This window comes from Microcaecilia unicolor, chromosome 6, assembly GCF_901765095.1.
Source record: "Microcaecilia unicolor chromosome 6, aMicUni1.1, whole genome shotgun sequence".
Lineage (NCBI taxonomy): Eukaryota > Metazoa > Chordata > Amphibia > Gymnophiona > Siphonopidae > Microcaecilia > Microcaecilia unicolor.
This window is the reverse complement of record NC_044036.1, coordinates 189,963,377-189,978,764: the sequence shown is the minus strand read 5'-3', so window position 1 is coordinate 189,978,764 and position 15,388 is coordinate 189,963,377. Positions and strand designations below refer to the sequence as shown.

The 15,388-nt window shown below is 53.2% G+C and overlaps 1 protein-coding gene across 1 annotated transcript in view; it reads left to right on the top strand.

The window, feature by feature from the left end:
• RBM6 (RNA binding motif protein 6) overlaps positions 1 to 15,388 on the top strand; it is a 631,054-nt gene that overhangs the window by 25,797 nt on the left and 589,869 nt on the right. Inside the window, 1 exon segment of the mRNA XM_030205417.1 lies at positions 522 to 1,815. Coding sequence (XP_030061277.1) covers positions 522 to 1,815 — 1,294 coding nt within the window.

Sequence of the window (15,388 nt, the reverse complement as noted above, 5' to 3'; positions counted from 1 at the left end):
TGGGAACCACTGACACATTTTATTTATTTATTTAGGTTTTGCTAACACCTTTTTCAGTAGTAGCTCAAGGTAAGTTGCATTCAGGTACACTGAGCATATGATTATTATATTGAGAAATGGCTGATCTATGGCTTTCAGGGCTCAGTCTGAGTAAATGGGGGTGAATTCCTGGTTTTAGATTGCACATTAGCCCAGGAATTGTGGGATCCAGAAATCAGAATAAAAATCAAAGTCCCTGACATGTTCTTGATTTATTTTGTGTGTTAGATCACAAAATTCACTGTAGATTGCAAACCAAAACCTGAGAACAACAACCTGTACTCATCTCTTGTAAGAAAGGAAAGGGAATGGGGCTCGATATACCGCCTCTCTGTGGTTTTTGCAACATCATTGCAATCCAGAAATCTTTATTTGATTTTTTTTCCTCCATTTTTGAGAAGCCACTTGTCCCTTATATAAGAATAAATACTTATAATAATTTAACGTGACTCTGTTGTATTTTTCATTTCTTTTTTTTGCAGTGGGAACCCAGAAGAGCGATGTATTCCGAATTGGAATCGTGATTTTCTCACTATCCCCAAGAGTCACATAAATGAGCGACCAGTTGGAAGAGATCTACTTTTCAGTTTCCCGGGTCAGTCCAGGTTTCCAGTCCCTCACTTTACACCTCGGGAGAAGACTGTTTTTGGTTTTGGTGCTCAGGATGGTTCCAGGGCTGGCTTCAGAGCAGAAATGCTAGAACAGGCATTTCATGGCCGTGACTTCCCTTCCTCTAATTTTCAGGGTAGAGATGCTCAACTGCTGCATTTCAGGTCTAGGGAGATGTCTCGACCAGAATTTATAGACCGGGAAAATCACCCTATGGACTTCTTGAATAGAGAAGAGCTACATATGGATTACCGAAAAAGGGACGCAGCCTCTTTTGATTACAGGAATAGAGTGTTGCACGCTGCAGAAATCAGAGGCCGGCAAGTATCTAGTCTGGGCTATGGAGAGAGGGAATCACTTTCAGACTTTCGTAGTAGGGGGATTCCTCCATCTGACTTCAGGGACAGAGGCACATGTGATCTGGACTTGAGGGGCCGGGATCATCCGCAGTTAGATATGGGCCCGATAAATTATCGGGGCCAGGATCATTCCCAATCAAACTTAACAACTTTCCTGGACCTACTAGATAAGGATGGAGCCCAGACAAGCTATGAGGGACAGGGCATATCTGATCTGGACTTGAGGGAACGTGATTCCACATCTTTGGACTTCGACGATAGAGAGAAACCCAAATCGGATCAGGATTTTCGAGAGTGGGATATTTCTGCTGCAGTGGACTTCGCTAAAAACCTTGTTCCTCCTCCAAATACATCTCTCTTGGAATTCCTGCGCACTCTCTCTGCTGTACGCCTACCTGACCAAGAACTCCCTGGAGGCAGCACAGACGAGACGGAAAGGCGTGTGCGGGACCCTTCTTCAGAGAGTCCTTCTTTTAAGCACCATGAACTCCGAGGCAGTGGGCAGTCGCAGGGACTGCTGAAGCCAGAGGAACCATCACACAACTTCAGGAATAACCAAGGTCATCTCACCAACCAACAGGACTCAAATAAAGTTTCCACTGATGTTGCCAGCATGCAGCAGGCCCCTGCAGGAGAATCAAACCGAATGCAACCTTCTCCTGGACACAAGCGAGTGGCAGAACTAGACTTCCTAGGCAGACAGGACACAGACTACAGGAACATGGAGTATTGTGATGTGGATCTGCGTTTCGATTATGGTCATGGTAAAACACTTCCTTCAGGGAGAACTACAAAAGATTCCCTTCAGGTATGTAGATCCAGATATTTTGTTATTTTTTTATAGTGCAACTTTCAAAAGAGGGGGGATGGGATTTGATGTACTATCTTTCTGCGGTTACAATCAAAGCAGTTTATATATTCTCTGAGGACAGGCAAGCCATATTCTCACATGTGGGTGATGTCGTCCATGTCGCCTGGTGTGGAACGCTTGAAATAGTGTACTGCAGTTTGACGGGTGCCAGTGTCCCCACCATGCATGCTGTGAGAGCGTGGGACCAGTAGTCTCCTCTGATCCACTGTGTGGGGAATATGCGCTGTTTCGCAGCTCCTTCACTGTGTCTGGTGTGGTACTGATTTTTCTCAGGTTTTCAAGCATTCCCGATGGGTTTTTGCCCGTGTTTTTGTCATTTTTCCCTTTTGGGGCCTTTTTTGTTTTATCCCTTATAGGTTTAGTTTGTGTTTTCCCCACTTTTAGGTTTTCTTTACTTTTTTGATGCTCAGTATAGGCCTGAGCTCTGGTCTGGCTCTTTTCCTCATTTTTCTGGGTGATTTACCCTTTTTAAGGCCACCATCCAGTCGTTTGATTGAGTCACGGCTGTTTTCCCTTCCATGTCATTGAAGGTTCCCAGTGGCTGTAAGTGCTGTGCTCAGTGCAATAGGACCATCTCTGGTAAGGATGCCCATTCTTGGTGTCTCCAATGTCCAGCTATCTTCTTTGATTTCATATGAAGAGAAGGATTTAATTGGCCAGAGAAGCTCCCAAGAGAGATCATTTTTAGAGCCTGGTCCGAAACCTCAATTGCCCCTTATCAGACAGTGGGGAGTGGTTGTGCATCGAGCAGATCTCTGCAGTGCAGGTGCCCCCCCCCCCCGTGACTGATAAGCATCACTGAGGTGTGGGAACGACGTCCTCATCAGCACCGAAGAGTGGCGAAGGCCAAGAAGTATCGGAATTGATCTCCCTCAACACATAGTGCCATGTGCACAGGGGCATTGAGGATCCCAGTCCCTGAGAAGTGTCAGCACTAGGAGGAGCACTCTCCCTCCATAATTTGTACCCTGTTAACACAGTATCCCACTGATTGCCCTCTTTCCATCAACTCAGTGATGAGGTAGATATAATAGGCATCTCAGAGACTTGATGGAAAGAGGACAATCAATAGGGACACTGTGTTAACAGGGTACAAATTGTATTTCAATGATAGGATCGAACTGGAGGGGGGATTGCGCTATATGTTAGAGAGAATTGAGTCAAATAAAACAAACATTCCACATGAAACAGCGTGGAATCAGTATGGATAGAAATTCCATGTGTGAAGGGAAGGAATATTCCTTGTCATCAAGCAGATGAAGCCATTACGTATGGGTTGTGTCCATCGACCAGCAGGGGGAGATAGAGAGCACTCAACGTTTCACAGTGCCTCATGGGCAGCCAGCTCCACTGCCTCTTCAGTATTCTCTATCTCCCCAAGCAGGGTGGCTGCAGCTTCTTCGAGCTCCATCAAAAACCTGCCTGGGGGTGGCTCCTGGCTTGCCAGTTGTTAGTCGGGGTGTTAGAGGCTATAGCAGCATCACTTAGAAGGCACATAGGTTAGCCCTTTCCCTGCCTTACCCATGCCCCCGTGGATGTGGACATATTAGCTTGCTTTTCTCTGTCCTTTCCCACTCAGTGGAAGCAGGCACATTGGTTCGCCTTTCCCAGTTATCTGAGCCTCCGGAGTTCTTATTACCTCTGCTTTCCTCACAGCGTTAAAAAAAAAAAAAAAAAAATGGAACAGAGGTTTTCCTTTGATTCTTCTATGGGACCGGAGCTGTGATACTCGGTCCGGTGAGGTAAGAGTGTTTTCTAACTCCTTCGGGGTGGGCCCACGATCGGGGCGTTTTTGGCGCAGAACCGCCATTTTGAATTTTCCCGCCGTTTTTGGCGATGGCTGCAGAGAATGTAAAGCGCTGTTCCCGGTGTGGCAAACGCAGATCAGCAGCGGGGCTCTGTAAATCGTGCTGTACAGGTGTAAGAGCCGGCCCGAGCATGGCGAGCGATGATTCTTCCCGCTCAGAGCTGGCAGCGGACGCCATTTTGAATTCTCCGCATGGAGCGGCCTCCGTAGAGACGGAGAGCCCTGAGCCCGGGGGGGAGGGGGTGGAACGGGGACCTCGAATTGAGGCTATTCAGGGAGCGGCTAGCCCCGGATGGGATCTGAGTGCCCAGGGCGAGTTTTTCTCCCCTTATTTTGTGTTGTTATTGCATAAAGCATACATCCCTCAAGGGTCGTCTGAGGCCCCTTCTATTGTTCCCCCCCCCCCCCCCCCCCCCCAACCCCGGTGGATTCTGGCCTGGGACTGCCCGCTGAGGCTATTTTCCCTGATAATTGGCATAAAGAAAAGCGTAGAAGGGCTAATTCCCCTTCAGATTGTGGTGCACCTCCTTTTCCCCCCCGTGGTCGGGCTGTGAGGATTCGGAGAGTTCTGGCAGGCCTTCGTGGTCTGAGGAGCCAGAGTCAGGTGCAGAATTACCACAGGATCTGGATGATCCCTCCGCGGTGAGGATTTTCCACCGTGATGAGCTGCCAGCGCTTATTTCAGATGCCCTACAGGTCCTTTCTATTGAAGAGCCTGACAGTGGCACGGCCTCCTCTGTGAATCCTAGGATGGCTAGTACCAAAAAGCCTGCTCGAGCCTTTCCTTTGCATGACTCCATCCAAGAGCTTATTTCCGCTCAGTGGGCTGACCCCGAGGGACCTTTGAAAGTTTCCAGGGCTATGGGGCAATTATACCCTCTGAGTGAGGAGCATTTGGCTCGCTTTGCAATGCCTAAAGTAGATGCCCTACTCACTGCGGTGACAAAGAGAACTACCCTCCCTGTGGAAGGAGGAGTTGCCCTGAAGGATATACAAGACCGTAGGCTGGAAGCAGCACTTAAACGGTCCTTTGAAATTGCAGGTCTTACTGGTCGCTCATCTGCATGCAGTTGTTATGCTGCTAGAGCCTGCCTGGCGTGGTTGCAACAGGCAGTGGAACAGCCCGGAGATGGAGCGGAGCCCTTCTCGGATGTGGCTCCGCGGCTGGAGTCGGCCTTGTCCTTTTTGGCTGATGCCCCTTTATGATATTGTCAGAGCTTCGGCTAAACAAATGGCAGTAGCAGTGTGACTCGTCGTCTTATTTGGCTACGACATTGGGCAGCGGACATGGCCTCTAAGCAAAGGTTGGTGAAGTTGCCCTTTCAAGGCCTTCTCCTATTTGGTGAGGAGTTGGAAAAAAAAATTGTTAAAGGCCTGGGAGATCCTAAACCCCAGCGCTTGCCCAAAGATAGGCCAAGGCCTTCCTCCAAGGGCCAGGTGGTCCACTCCTCTTATAGACCTCGCTTCCATGAAGCTAGAAGGTACCGCCCGGGGCATTCTGCTGGGTTCACTTCTTGTGCCCGTTTTTCAGCAGAGGAACTCTTTTCGCTCGGACAAGCATTCCGCAGCCACCGGCTCTAGGCCTGGAGTTCAGGGGCGACCCTCTCGATGGTGCGCCGGCCCCCTCCTCGCTTCCTGTCATCGGAGGACGTCTTCCCTCTTTGCCAAGGAGTGGGCCAATATTTCCTCAGATCAGTGGGTTCTAGACCTGATCAGAGATGGCTACAGAATAGAATTCAACGCCCCAGTAAGAGACGTGTTTGTGGAGTCCCGATGCGGTTCTGCCACCAAACGGGTGGCGGTAGAGGAGACTTTGCAAGGTCTGATTCAGTTAGGGGCCGTGTCCCCGGTACCTCCCGCCGAACACGGCTACGGCCGATACTCCATCTACTTTGTGGTGCCGCAAAAAGGTGGGTCTTTTCGCCCTATTCTGGACTTAAAAGAATGAAACAAGTCCCTGAGAGTGCGGCATTTCCACATGGAAACCCTGCGCTCCGTCATTGCTGCGGTACAGCCAGGAGAGTTTCTCACGTCTCTAGACCTGAAAGAAGCTTACTTGCACATACCAATTTGGCCCCGCACCAGAAGTTCTGAGGTTTGCGGTGTTGGGAAAACATTTCCAGTTCAGGGCCTTGCCTTTGGCCTCGCCACAGCTCCCGAACATTTTCGAAGGTAATGGTGGTAGTAGCTGCTTTGCTCAGGCGAGAAGGAATCAGGGTTCACCCGTACCTAGACGACTGGCTCATCAGAGCAGACTCTGTAACAGAGAGCTATCAAGCTACAGCCAGAGTGGTCTCAGTACTTCAATCTCTAGGCTGTGTCGTCAATATGGCCAAAAGTCACCTGACCCCCTCGCAATCTCTAGAATATTTGGGGGCCAGGTTCGACACAGACTCAGGCTATGTATACCTACCCGAGCTAAGGTGGTGCAAGCTTCAGAATCAGGTCCGTCTGCTCCTGAGGATGCCCCGCCTGCGAGCTTGGGACATTGTCCAGCTGCTGGGATCGATGACAGCCACATTGGAAGTGGTGCCCTGGGCGAGAGCGCACCTGAGACCTCTACAGTATTCCCTACTTCAAAGATGGTCTCCAGTTTCTCAGGATTATCAATGCAGACTTTCTTGGCTCCCTGCGGCCCGACTCAGCATGGAGTGGTGGCTCTCAGACAGCATGGTGCGGCGAGGAATGCCGCTGGCGCTCCCCGATTGGTGTCCAGTAGTGTCATATGCCAGCCTGAAGGGCTGGGGCACACATTGCAAGCAAAAGCATGCCCAGGGTCTATGGACACCCGAGGAGTTGGAGTGGTCCATCAACCGCCTGGAGTTGAAAGCGGTGTTTCAGGCGCTTCTGGCCTTTCAAGTGACCCTGGAAGGATTGGCTGTCAGAGTGATGTCGGACAACACGACAGCAGTGGCCTACATAAATCGACAAGGTGGCACTCAGTGCAGAGCACTGGCCGCGCAGGCCGAACAGATTTGCCACTGGACCGAGCTGCATCTTCAGTTTCTGACGGCAGCTCACATTGCAGGTCAGAGCAACGTGCAAGCCGATTATCTAAGCAGGCATCAGATCGATCCAGCAGAATGGGAACTAGCAGACGAAGTATTCCTGCAGATATGTGCCAAATGGGGCAAGCCCGTGATGGATCTTATGGCGACAAGTTCAAATGCCAAAGTCCCGTGCTTCTTCAGCAGACGGAGAGATCCTCGCTCGGCAGGGTTGGATGCCTTGACTCAGCCCTGGCCTCCGGGCCTACTATATGTGTTCTATCCGTGGCCCTTGATAGGGCGCGTGCTCCTGCAGATTCGGCTGTACCCAGGAGAAGTGGTCCTCATCGCCCCGGATTGGCCCAGGGGGCCTTGGTATGTGGACCTCCGACAGATGCTAGTGGAGACTCTCCTACCTTTACCTCTGGTACCGAACCTGTTGTCACAGGGCCCGGTAGCCATGGAGGACGCCTGCTGCTTTGGTCTTATGGCATGGCGATTGAGAGGGCGCAATTGAGGGACAAAGGCTATTCATACACAGTCATTTCCACTCTCCTGCAGGCCCGCAAGCGTTCCACTTCCGTGGCTTATGCCAGGATTTGGTGCCGTTTTGAGTCTTGGTGTGCTTCAAAAGCGATCACACCCATGTGGGCTCCTGTCTTGCCGATTCTGGACTTTTGCAGGATGGTGTACAAATAGGCTTGGCCTATAATTCCCTGCGGGTGCAAGTGGCAGCGTTGGCCTCCCTTCGTGGTAAGGTTGAAGGCGTGTCTTTAGCTGCTCATCCAGATGTGGCACGGTTTCTTAGTGGGGTGCTTCGGCTCCGGTCTTCCGTGCGAGCACCCTGTCCAGCTTGGAACCTGGGGCTAGTTTTTTTTTATTTTTTATATGAAGTCTTTATTGAACATTTATGCAATACATTTTGTTCAAAGTACAAACCATCAGTGCACTTGTACATATATGGCCGTGTGACAGCTATTCCAACAAGATGCTTTCTATATTATAACAACATTCAATTAACCTCTGTTGACTTCTTTAATTTTTATGTTTTTACAAAAATACCCCCCCCCCCCACCCCTCCCCCCCTCGCCACCTTATGGGGAATACACTATACTCTTCCATCCATACATTTGCACATGCATAATTCTAGGCTGTGTTCACATCATTAAGAGAGAATTTCCAGGTCGAATGCCATTTGCTCTTTTGATGTTTGCGCTCAGCTACAAGTTTCTCCATTTCACACACATATCGCAATTTGTTATACCACTTCGCAATTGGTGGGACCCCCACTTGTTTCCAATGTGAGGCTATTACTACCCGGGCAGCTCCCACCGCATGCCTCACCAACGCTTGTTGGTGTGTTGTAAGACCTACTACCTTTACAGAAAAAAGAAAAACCTCTGGGGTCCAGGGAATTGAACAGCCCACCCAGTGCTGCAGCCTACTGTGAACAGCTTTCCAAATGGCTTTCACTTTGACACAGCTCCACCACACATGCCCCATTGTACCCTTTTGACCACACCTCCAGCACAGCCCCATCAAATCTGGGTATATGTGCTGAAGACGGTCCGGAGTAAGGTACCATCGATACAGCACCTTCACTGCATTTTCCTTAAGCAGTACATGGACTGACACTTTCGCCCGTTTTATTCTCTCCCACCGGGCCACACCAAGCTCTCCCTCCCAGCTTTTCCTATGTTTACTGTAGCAGGGAGCCCCCTGCCTACTTATACAACTGTACATGCTCCCAATCAATCCTCGTGACATATGAAATTTTTCACAAATTTCCTCCAGTGGTGTTTTTTCCCGCTTGATCACCCGCGCAGTTGCCTCAGTCTGGAGGAAATGTGCCAGCTGACGATAAGCGAACTCATCCGTCTCCTCCACCGGGTACGTGGCCTGTAGTGCTGAGAAGGAAAGTAGGGATTCAGCTTCATACAGTTGACCCCACGTTTTCACCCCTGACCCGTACCATCTAGTGAAAGTCCCCTTCTCGTTTCCAGGCAGGAATAAAGGGTTGTATGCTATCGGGGACAGACGCGACAAAACACACTTTCTCCGAGGACAAGCAGGCTGCTTGTTCTCACGACTGGTGACGTCCGCGGCAGCCCCCCACCAACCGGAAAAAAGCTTCGCGGGACGGTCGGCACGCAGGGCACGCCCACCGCGCATGCGCGGCCGTCTTCCCGCCCGTGCGCGACCGCTCCCGCCAGTTCCTTTTTTTCCGCGTCTGGAGAGAGTCGTGCCCCGCCGCTCTTTCTGATTCAGCCGCCGGATTTTCGATCGCGTTTACGCCGATCGTGCTTTTTTCTTTGTTTATTTCGGTCTAGTTACCGTCCGGTTTCTTTTTAAAAAAAAAAAAAAAAAAAAGAAACCCTGCGCGTGTGGAACACGCGCTCCCTTTTTCCCTCGCTCCAGCGGGGACGCTGCATTGCGGCCTAGTGGGCCGCACGGTCGTTTTCCTTTTTCGTGGTGTGATTTCAGCCACCATTGACGACTTTGACTTCGCCGACGCGATTTTTCCGTCGATGTCCTCGAAGGTCCCGAGGGATTTAAAAAGTGTGGTCGCTGCGGCCGGCCGATCTCGCAGACCGACACCCACGCTTGGTGCCTCCAGTGCCTCGGGCCGAGCACAATATCAAGTCGTGTTCTCTGTGTCTCGGTCTCCGGAAACGGACTCAGGTTGCGAGGCAAGTTCTGCGGGACCGTCTTTTTGGAACTTGCGCCGGCCCCTCGACGTCGACCTCGAAGGCATCGGTATCGACGCCCGGCCCTTCGGTACCGGTATCGATGCCCGAGACATCGGCACCGATGGCAGCGACCCCAGGAGAACAGGTCCCGTCAGCCAGCCGGTCCTCCGTGAGAGTGGGGGTGAGAGGCCGCTCGTGGGCAGTCGGCCCCGGTCACTCCCTCAACTCGTGGGCCACGGGACCGAACCCTGTCTGACCCGGTACCATCGAGACCGAGGGGATCGACCTACCTCCTCCTCCATATTCCTTCCGGCGCCGGTGACGGGCATCGTAAGAAAGATAAGAAGCGTCGTCACCGGTCGCCCCTCGGTGCATCCCGGATATCGGAGAGGAGTCGACGCCGAAGCGTCATCGTCGAGGGAGGAGAGGTTCTCCGTCGGTTGTGGAGGTACCGACGCGTCGGGGTTCGGCACCTCGGTGCCGTCTCCTGGCCCCCAGCAGCTTCTGGCGCCGACACCACCTACCGGCCCCACCGCCTTTCCCGGCAGCGGGCCTGGACGAGTGCCTCAGAGCCATCCTTCCGGGGATCCTGGGAAGGGCTGATGCGCCAGGCATGTGCCGGCGCCGGGGGTGCTTGCGCCCTCGGCGCCGATGACTGTGGTGCCGGCGAGCTCTAGCCCGGCGCCGGGGCCGTCGACACCGCGCCGCTTGCGGTGACGGTCTCGACCGCCACGCAGGTGGAGTCCCCGTCGAGTCGATGGAGGGAGCTTCCGTCCCCGCCGGCGCGGGAGTCCACCGCTCGACGACACCGAGACCTTGGTGCCCTCGACGTCGAGCGGGCACGGTTCAGGACTCAGCTACATGAGCTTATGTCTGACACGAGGATGAGGACTCGTGGGGGGAAGAGGAGGACCCTAGATATTTTCCTCAGAGGAGTCTACGGGCCTTCCCTCGGACCCCACGCCTTCACGGAGAGGAAACTCTCACCTCCTGAGAGTCTCTCCTTTGCCTCCTTTGTGTGGATATGTCTATTAGCATTCCCTTCCCCCCGTGGTCTCTGTGGAAGAGCCGAGGGCCGAGATGCTCGAGGTCCTCGACTATCCATCACCACCTAGAGAGTCCTCCACGGTGCCGCTGCACAATGTCCTTAAGGAGAAGCTGCTTCGGAACTGGGTGCGACCATTAACTAACCCCACCATTCCCAAGAAAGCAGAGTCCCAGTACAGGATCCACTCCGACCCAGAGCTAATGCGGCCACAATTGCCCCATGACTCAGCGGTCGTGGATTCTGCCTCAAGAGGGCACGGAGTTCGAGGGATACCGCCTCGGCGCCCCCTGGGCGGGAGTCTCGCACTCTGGACACGTTTTGGAGGAAGGCCTACCAATCCTCCATGCTCGTGACCCGCATCCAATCATACCTGCTCTATATGAGCATTCACATGCGGACCTATGTGCAGCAACTGGCGGGACCTGGTCCGAGAAGCTCCCGCCGGAGCAGTCCAGGCCTTATCAGGAGGTGGTCAGGCAGCTGAAGGCGTGCAGAAAGTTCCTGTCCAGGCGTATCTATGACACCTGTGACGTGGCATCTCGTGCTGCGACCAAGGTATAGTGATGCGCAGGCTCTCATGGCTGCGTGCCTCTGACCTGGACAACCGCACCCAGCAGAGACTGGCCGACGTCCCTTGCCGGGGGGATAACATTTCGGTGAGAAGGTCGAGCAGATGGTGGACCAACTGCATCAGCGGGAAACCGCTCTCGACAAGCTCTCCCACCGGGCGCCTTCAGCATCCACCTCCACAGGTGGACGTTTTTCCCGGGGCCCGGCAGGCTGCACCCTATTCTTTTGCGAAGCGTAGGTACAACCAGCCGGCCCGAAGGCCTCGTCAGGCACCAGGGACAGCCCCAGCGCGCTCGTTCTCGTCAACAGCGTGCGCCTAAGCAGCCCCCTGCGCCTCCACAGCAAAGCCGGGGACGGGCTTTTGACTGGATCCACGGGAACATAGCCGCCCTACAAGTGTCCGTACCGGACGATCTGCGGTCGGAGGGAGGTTAAAATTTTTTCACCAAAGTTGGCCTCTCATAACCTCCGACCAGTGGGTTCTCCAAACTAGTGCGGTGCGGATACGCCCTGAATTTGGCCTCCCTGCCTCCAAATTGTCCTCCGGGAGCTCAGTCTTTCAGCTCCCATCACAAGCAGGTACTTGCAGAGGAACTCTCCGCCCTTCTCAGCGCCAATGCGGTCGAGCCCGTACCACCCGGGCAGGAAGGGCAGGGATTCTATTCCAGGTACTTCCTTGTGGAAAAGAAAACAGGGGGGATGCGTCCCATCCTAGACCTGAGAGGCCTGAACAAATTCCTGGTCAAGAAAAGTTCAGGATGCTTTCCTTGGGCACCCTTCTGCCAATGATTCAGAAAAACGATTGGCTATGTTCCCTGGATTTAAAGGACGCATATACTTACATACCGATACTGCCAGCTCACAGACAGTATCTCAGATTCCGCCTGGGCGCACGGCACTTTCAGTATTGTGTGCTGCCCTTTGGGCTCGCCTCCGCCCCACGAGTGTTCACCAAGTGCCTCGTGGTGGTAGCGGCCTACCTACGCAAGCTGGGAGTGCACGTGTTCCCATATCTCGACGATTGGCTGGTCAAGAACACCTCGGAGGCAGGAGCCCTCCGGTCCATGCAGTGCACTATTCAGCTTCTGGAGCTGCTGGGGTTTGTGATAAATACCCAAAGTCCCATCTCCAGCCAACCCAGTCTCTGGAATTCATAGGAGCTCTGCTGAATGCCCAGACGGCTCAGGCCTACCTTCCCGAAGCGAGGGCCACCAATCTCCTGGCCCTGGCTTCGCAGACCAGAGCGTCTCAGCAGATCACAGCTCGGCAGATGTTGAGACTTCTGGGTCATATGGCCTCCACAGTTCATGTGACTCCCATGGCTCGTCTTCACATGAGATCTGCTCAATGGACCCTAGCTTCCCAGTGGTTCCAAGCCACGGGAATCTAGAAGATGTCATCCGCCTCTCCACCAGTTGCCGCACTTCACTGCTCTGGTGGAACATCCGGACCAATTTGACACTGGGACGTCCATTTCAAATTCCACAGCCCACGAAAGTGTTGACGACGGATGCATCTCGCCTGGGGTGGGGAGCTCATGTCGATGGGCTTCACACCCAGGGTCTGTGGTCCCTCCAGGAAAAGGATCTGCAGATCAACCTCCTGGAGCTCCGAGCGATCTGGGAACGCACTGAAGGCTTTCAGAGATCGGCTGTCCTGCCAAATTATCCAAATTCGGACAGACAATCAGGTTGCAATGTATTACGTCAACAAGCAGGGGGGCACCGGATCTCGCCCCCTGTGTCAGGAGGCCGTCGGGATGTGGCGTTGGGCGTGTCGGTTCGGCATGCTCCTCCAAGCCACGTACCCTGGCAGGCGTAAACAACAGTCTGGCCGACAGACTGAGCAGAGTCATGCAACCGCACGAGTGGTCTATCCAACGCCAGAGTGGTACGCAAGATCTTCCGAGAGTGGGGCACCCCCTCGGTGGACCTTTTCGCCTCTCAGACCAACCACAAGCTGCCTCTGTTCTGTTCCAGACTTCAGGCACACGGCAGGCTAGCGTCGGACGGCTTTCTCCTCCATGTGGGGACCGGCCTCCTGTATGATTATCCTCCCATACCTTTGGTGGGGAAGACCTTACTGAAGCTCAAGCAAGACCGCAGCACCATGATTCTGATAGCGCCCTTTTGCCCCGTCAGATCTGGTTCCCTCTTCTTCTGGAGTTGTCCTCCGGGGAAACCGTGGAGATTGGAATGTTTTCCGACTCTCATCTCGCAGAACGACGGAGCGTTGCTGCACCCCAACCTTCAGTCCCTGTCTCTCACGGCCTGGATGTTGAGGGCGTAGACTTCACTGCGTTGGGTCTGTCTGAGGGTGTCTCCCGGGTCTTGCTTGCCTCTAGGAAGGATTCCACTAAAAAGAGTTACTTTTTCAAGTGGAGGAGGTTTGTCGTGTGGTGTGAGAGCAAGGCCCTAGAACCTCGTTCTTGCCCTGCACAGAACCTGCTTGAATACCTTCTGCACTTATCAGAGTCTGGCCTCAAGACCAACTCAGTAAGGAATCACCTTAGTGCGATTAGTGCTTACCATTATCGTGTGGAAGGTAAAGCCATCTCTGGAGAGCCTTTAGTCGTTCGATTCATGAGAGGCTTGCTTTGTCAAGCCCCCTATCAAGCCTCCTACTGTGTCATGGGATCTCAACGTCGGTCCTCACCCAGCTGATGAAACCTCCTTTTGAGCCCACTGAATACCTGCCATCTGAAGTACTTGACCTGGAAGGTCATTTTCTTGGTGGCAGTTACTTCCGCTCGTAGGGTCAGTGAGCTTCAAGCCCTAGTAGCTCCTGCTCCATATACCAAATTCATCACAACAGAGTAGTGCTCCGTACCCACCCAAAGTTCCTGCCGAAGGTGGTGTCGGAGTTCCATCTTAACCAGTCAATTGTCTTGCCAACATTCTTCCCCCAGGCCGCATACCCGCCCTGCTGAACGTCAGTTGCACACATTGGACTGCAAGAGAGCATTGGCCTTCTACTTGGAGCGGACACAGCCCAACAGACAGTCCGCCCAATTGTTTATTTCTTTCGACCCTAACAGGCTAGGTGGTCGCTGTCGGGAAACGCACCATCTCCAATTGGCTAGCAGATTGCATTTCCTTCACTTACGCCCAGGCTGGGCTGACTCTTGAGGGTCATGTCACGGCTCATAGTGTCAGAGCCATGGCAGCGTCGGTGGCCCACTTGAAGTCAGCCACTATTGAAGAGATCTGCAAGGCTGCGACGTGGTCATCTGTCCACACATTCACATCTCATTACTGCCTCCAGCAGGATACCCGACGCGACAGTCGGTTCGGGCAGTCGGTGCTGCAGAATCTGTTTGGGGTGTAAATCCAACTCCACCTACAGGACCCGAATTTATTCTGGTCAGGCTGCACTCTCAGTTAGTTGTTCTTCGTAGGTCAATTTCTGTTGTACCCTCGCCCATGCGAGGTTCAATTGACCTGGGTTCTTGTTTTGAGTGAGCCTGAGAGCTAGGGATACCCCATTCGTGAGAAACAAGCAGCCTGCTTGTCCTCGGAGAAAGTGAATGATACATACTTGTAGCAGGTGTTCTCCGAGGACAGCAGGCTGATTGTTCTCACCTACCCTCCCTCCTCCCCTTTGGAGTTGTGTGTTTCATCTTTTGCTAGTCATTCAACTGGCGGGAGCGGTCGTGCACGGGCGGGAAGACGGCCCGCGCATGCGCGGGTGGCGTGCCCTGCGTGCCGACCGTCCCGCGAAGCTTTTTTCCGGTTGGTGGGGGCTGCCGCGGACGTCACCCAGTCGTGAGAACAATCAGCCTGCTGTCCTCGGAGAACACCTGCTACAGGTATGTATCATTCACTTACTCTGTGGAAATAGACTATCCCAATAGTGAAGGGTAACACCAACTGCCGGGCATTCACGCTCTCCCAGCATTCTAAAGGGGCGTGGTAACCACATAAGTGCCTCCAACGGCTTGACACCAACCGAGTACTGCTCCACTGTCTATCTGGATAGGCCTGATACCATTCGACCGCTGCCTTGCCCTGTGCCGCCCGATAGTACCATGTGAGGTTTGGAACACCCATCCCTCCCCTCTTCCTTTCTTGATAAAGGAGGGCGCGCGACAGCCTGGGTTGCTTGCCTGCCCAGACGAAGCGCACTATACGATCCTGCAACATTGTTAGAAATCGCCTGGGCATCAACACAGGCAGCACTTGGAACAGGTATAGGAGACGGGGGAGAACATTCATCTTTACAATGGCTATCCGTCCGAACCATGAGGCCTCCAAGTCCTCCCACCGCTCCAAATCGGCCGCTAGGTTCCTGGCTAAACCTTTATAATTGGCCGAGTAAAGCTCTAAAAGGTCGGGGGTCAAATTGACCCCTAAATATCTGATTTGCTTGTTAGCCCATTTAAAGGGAAAAGTCGCTTTCAGGGACTCCA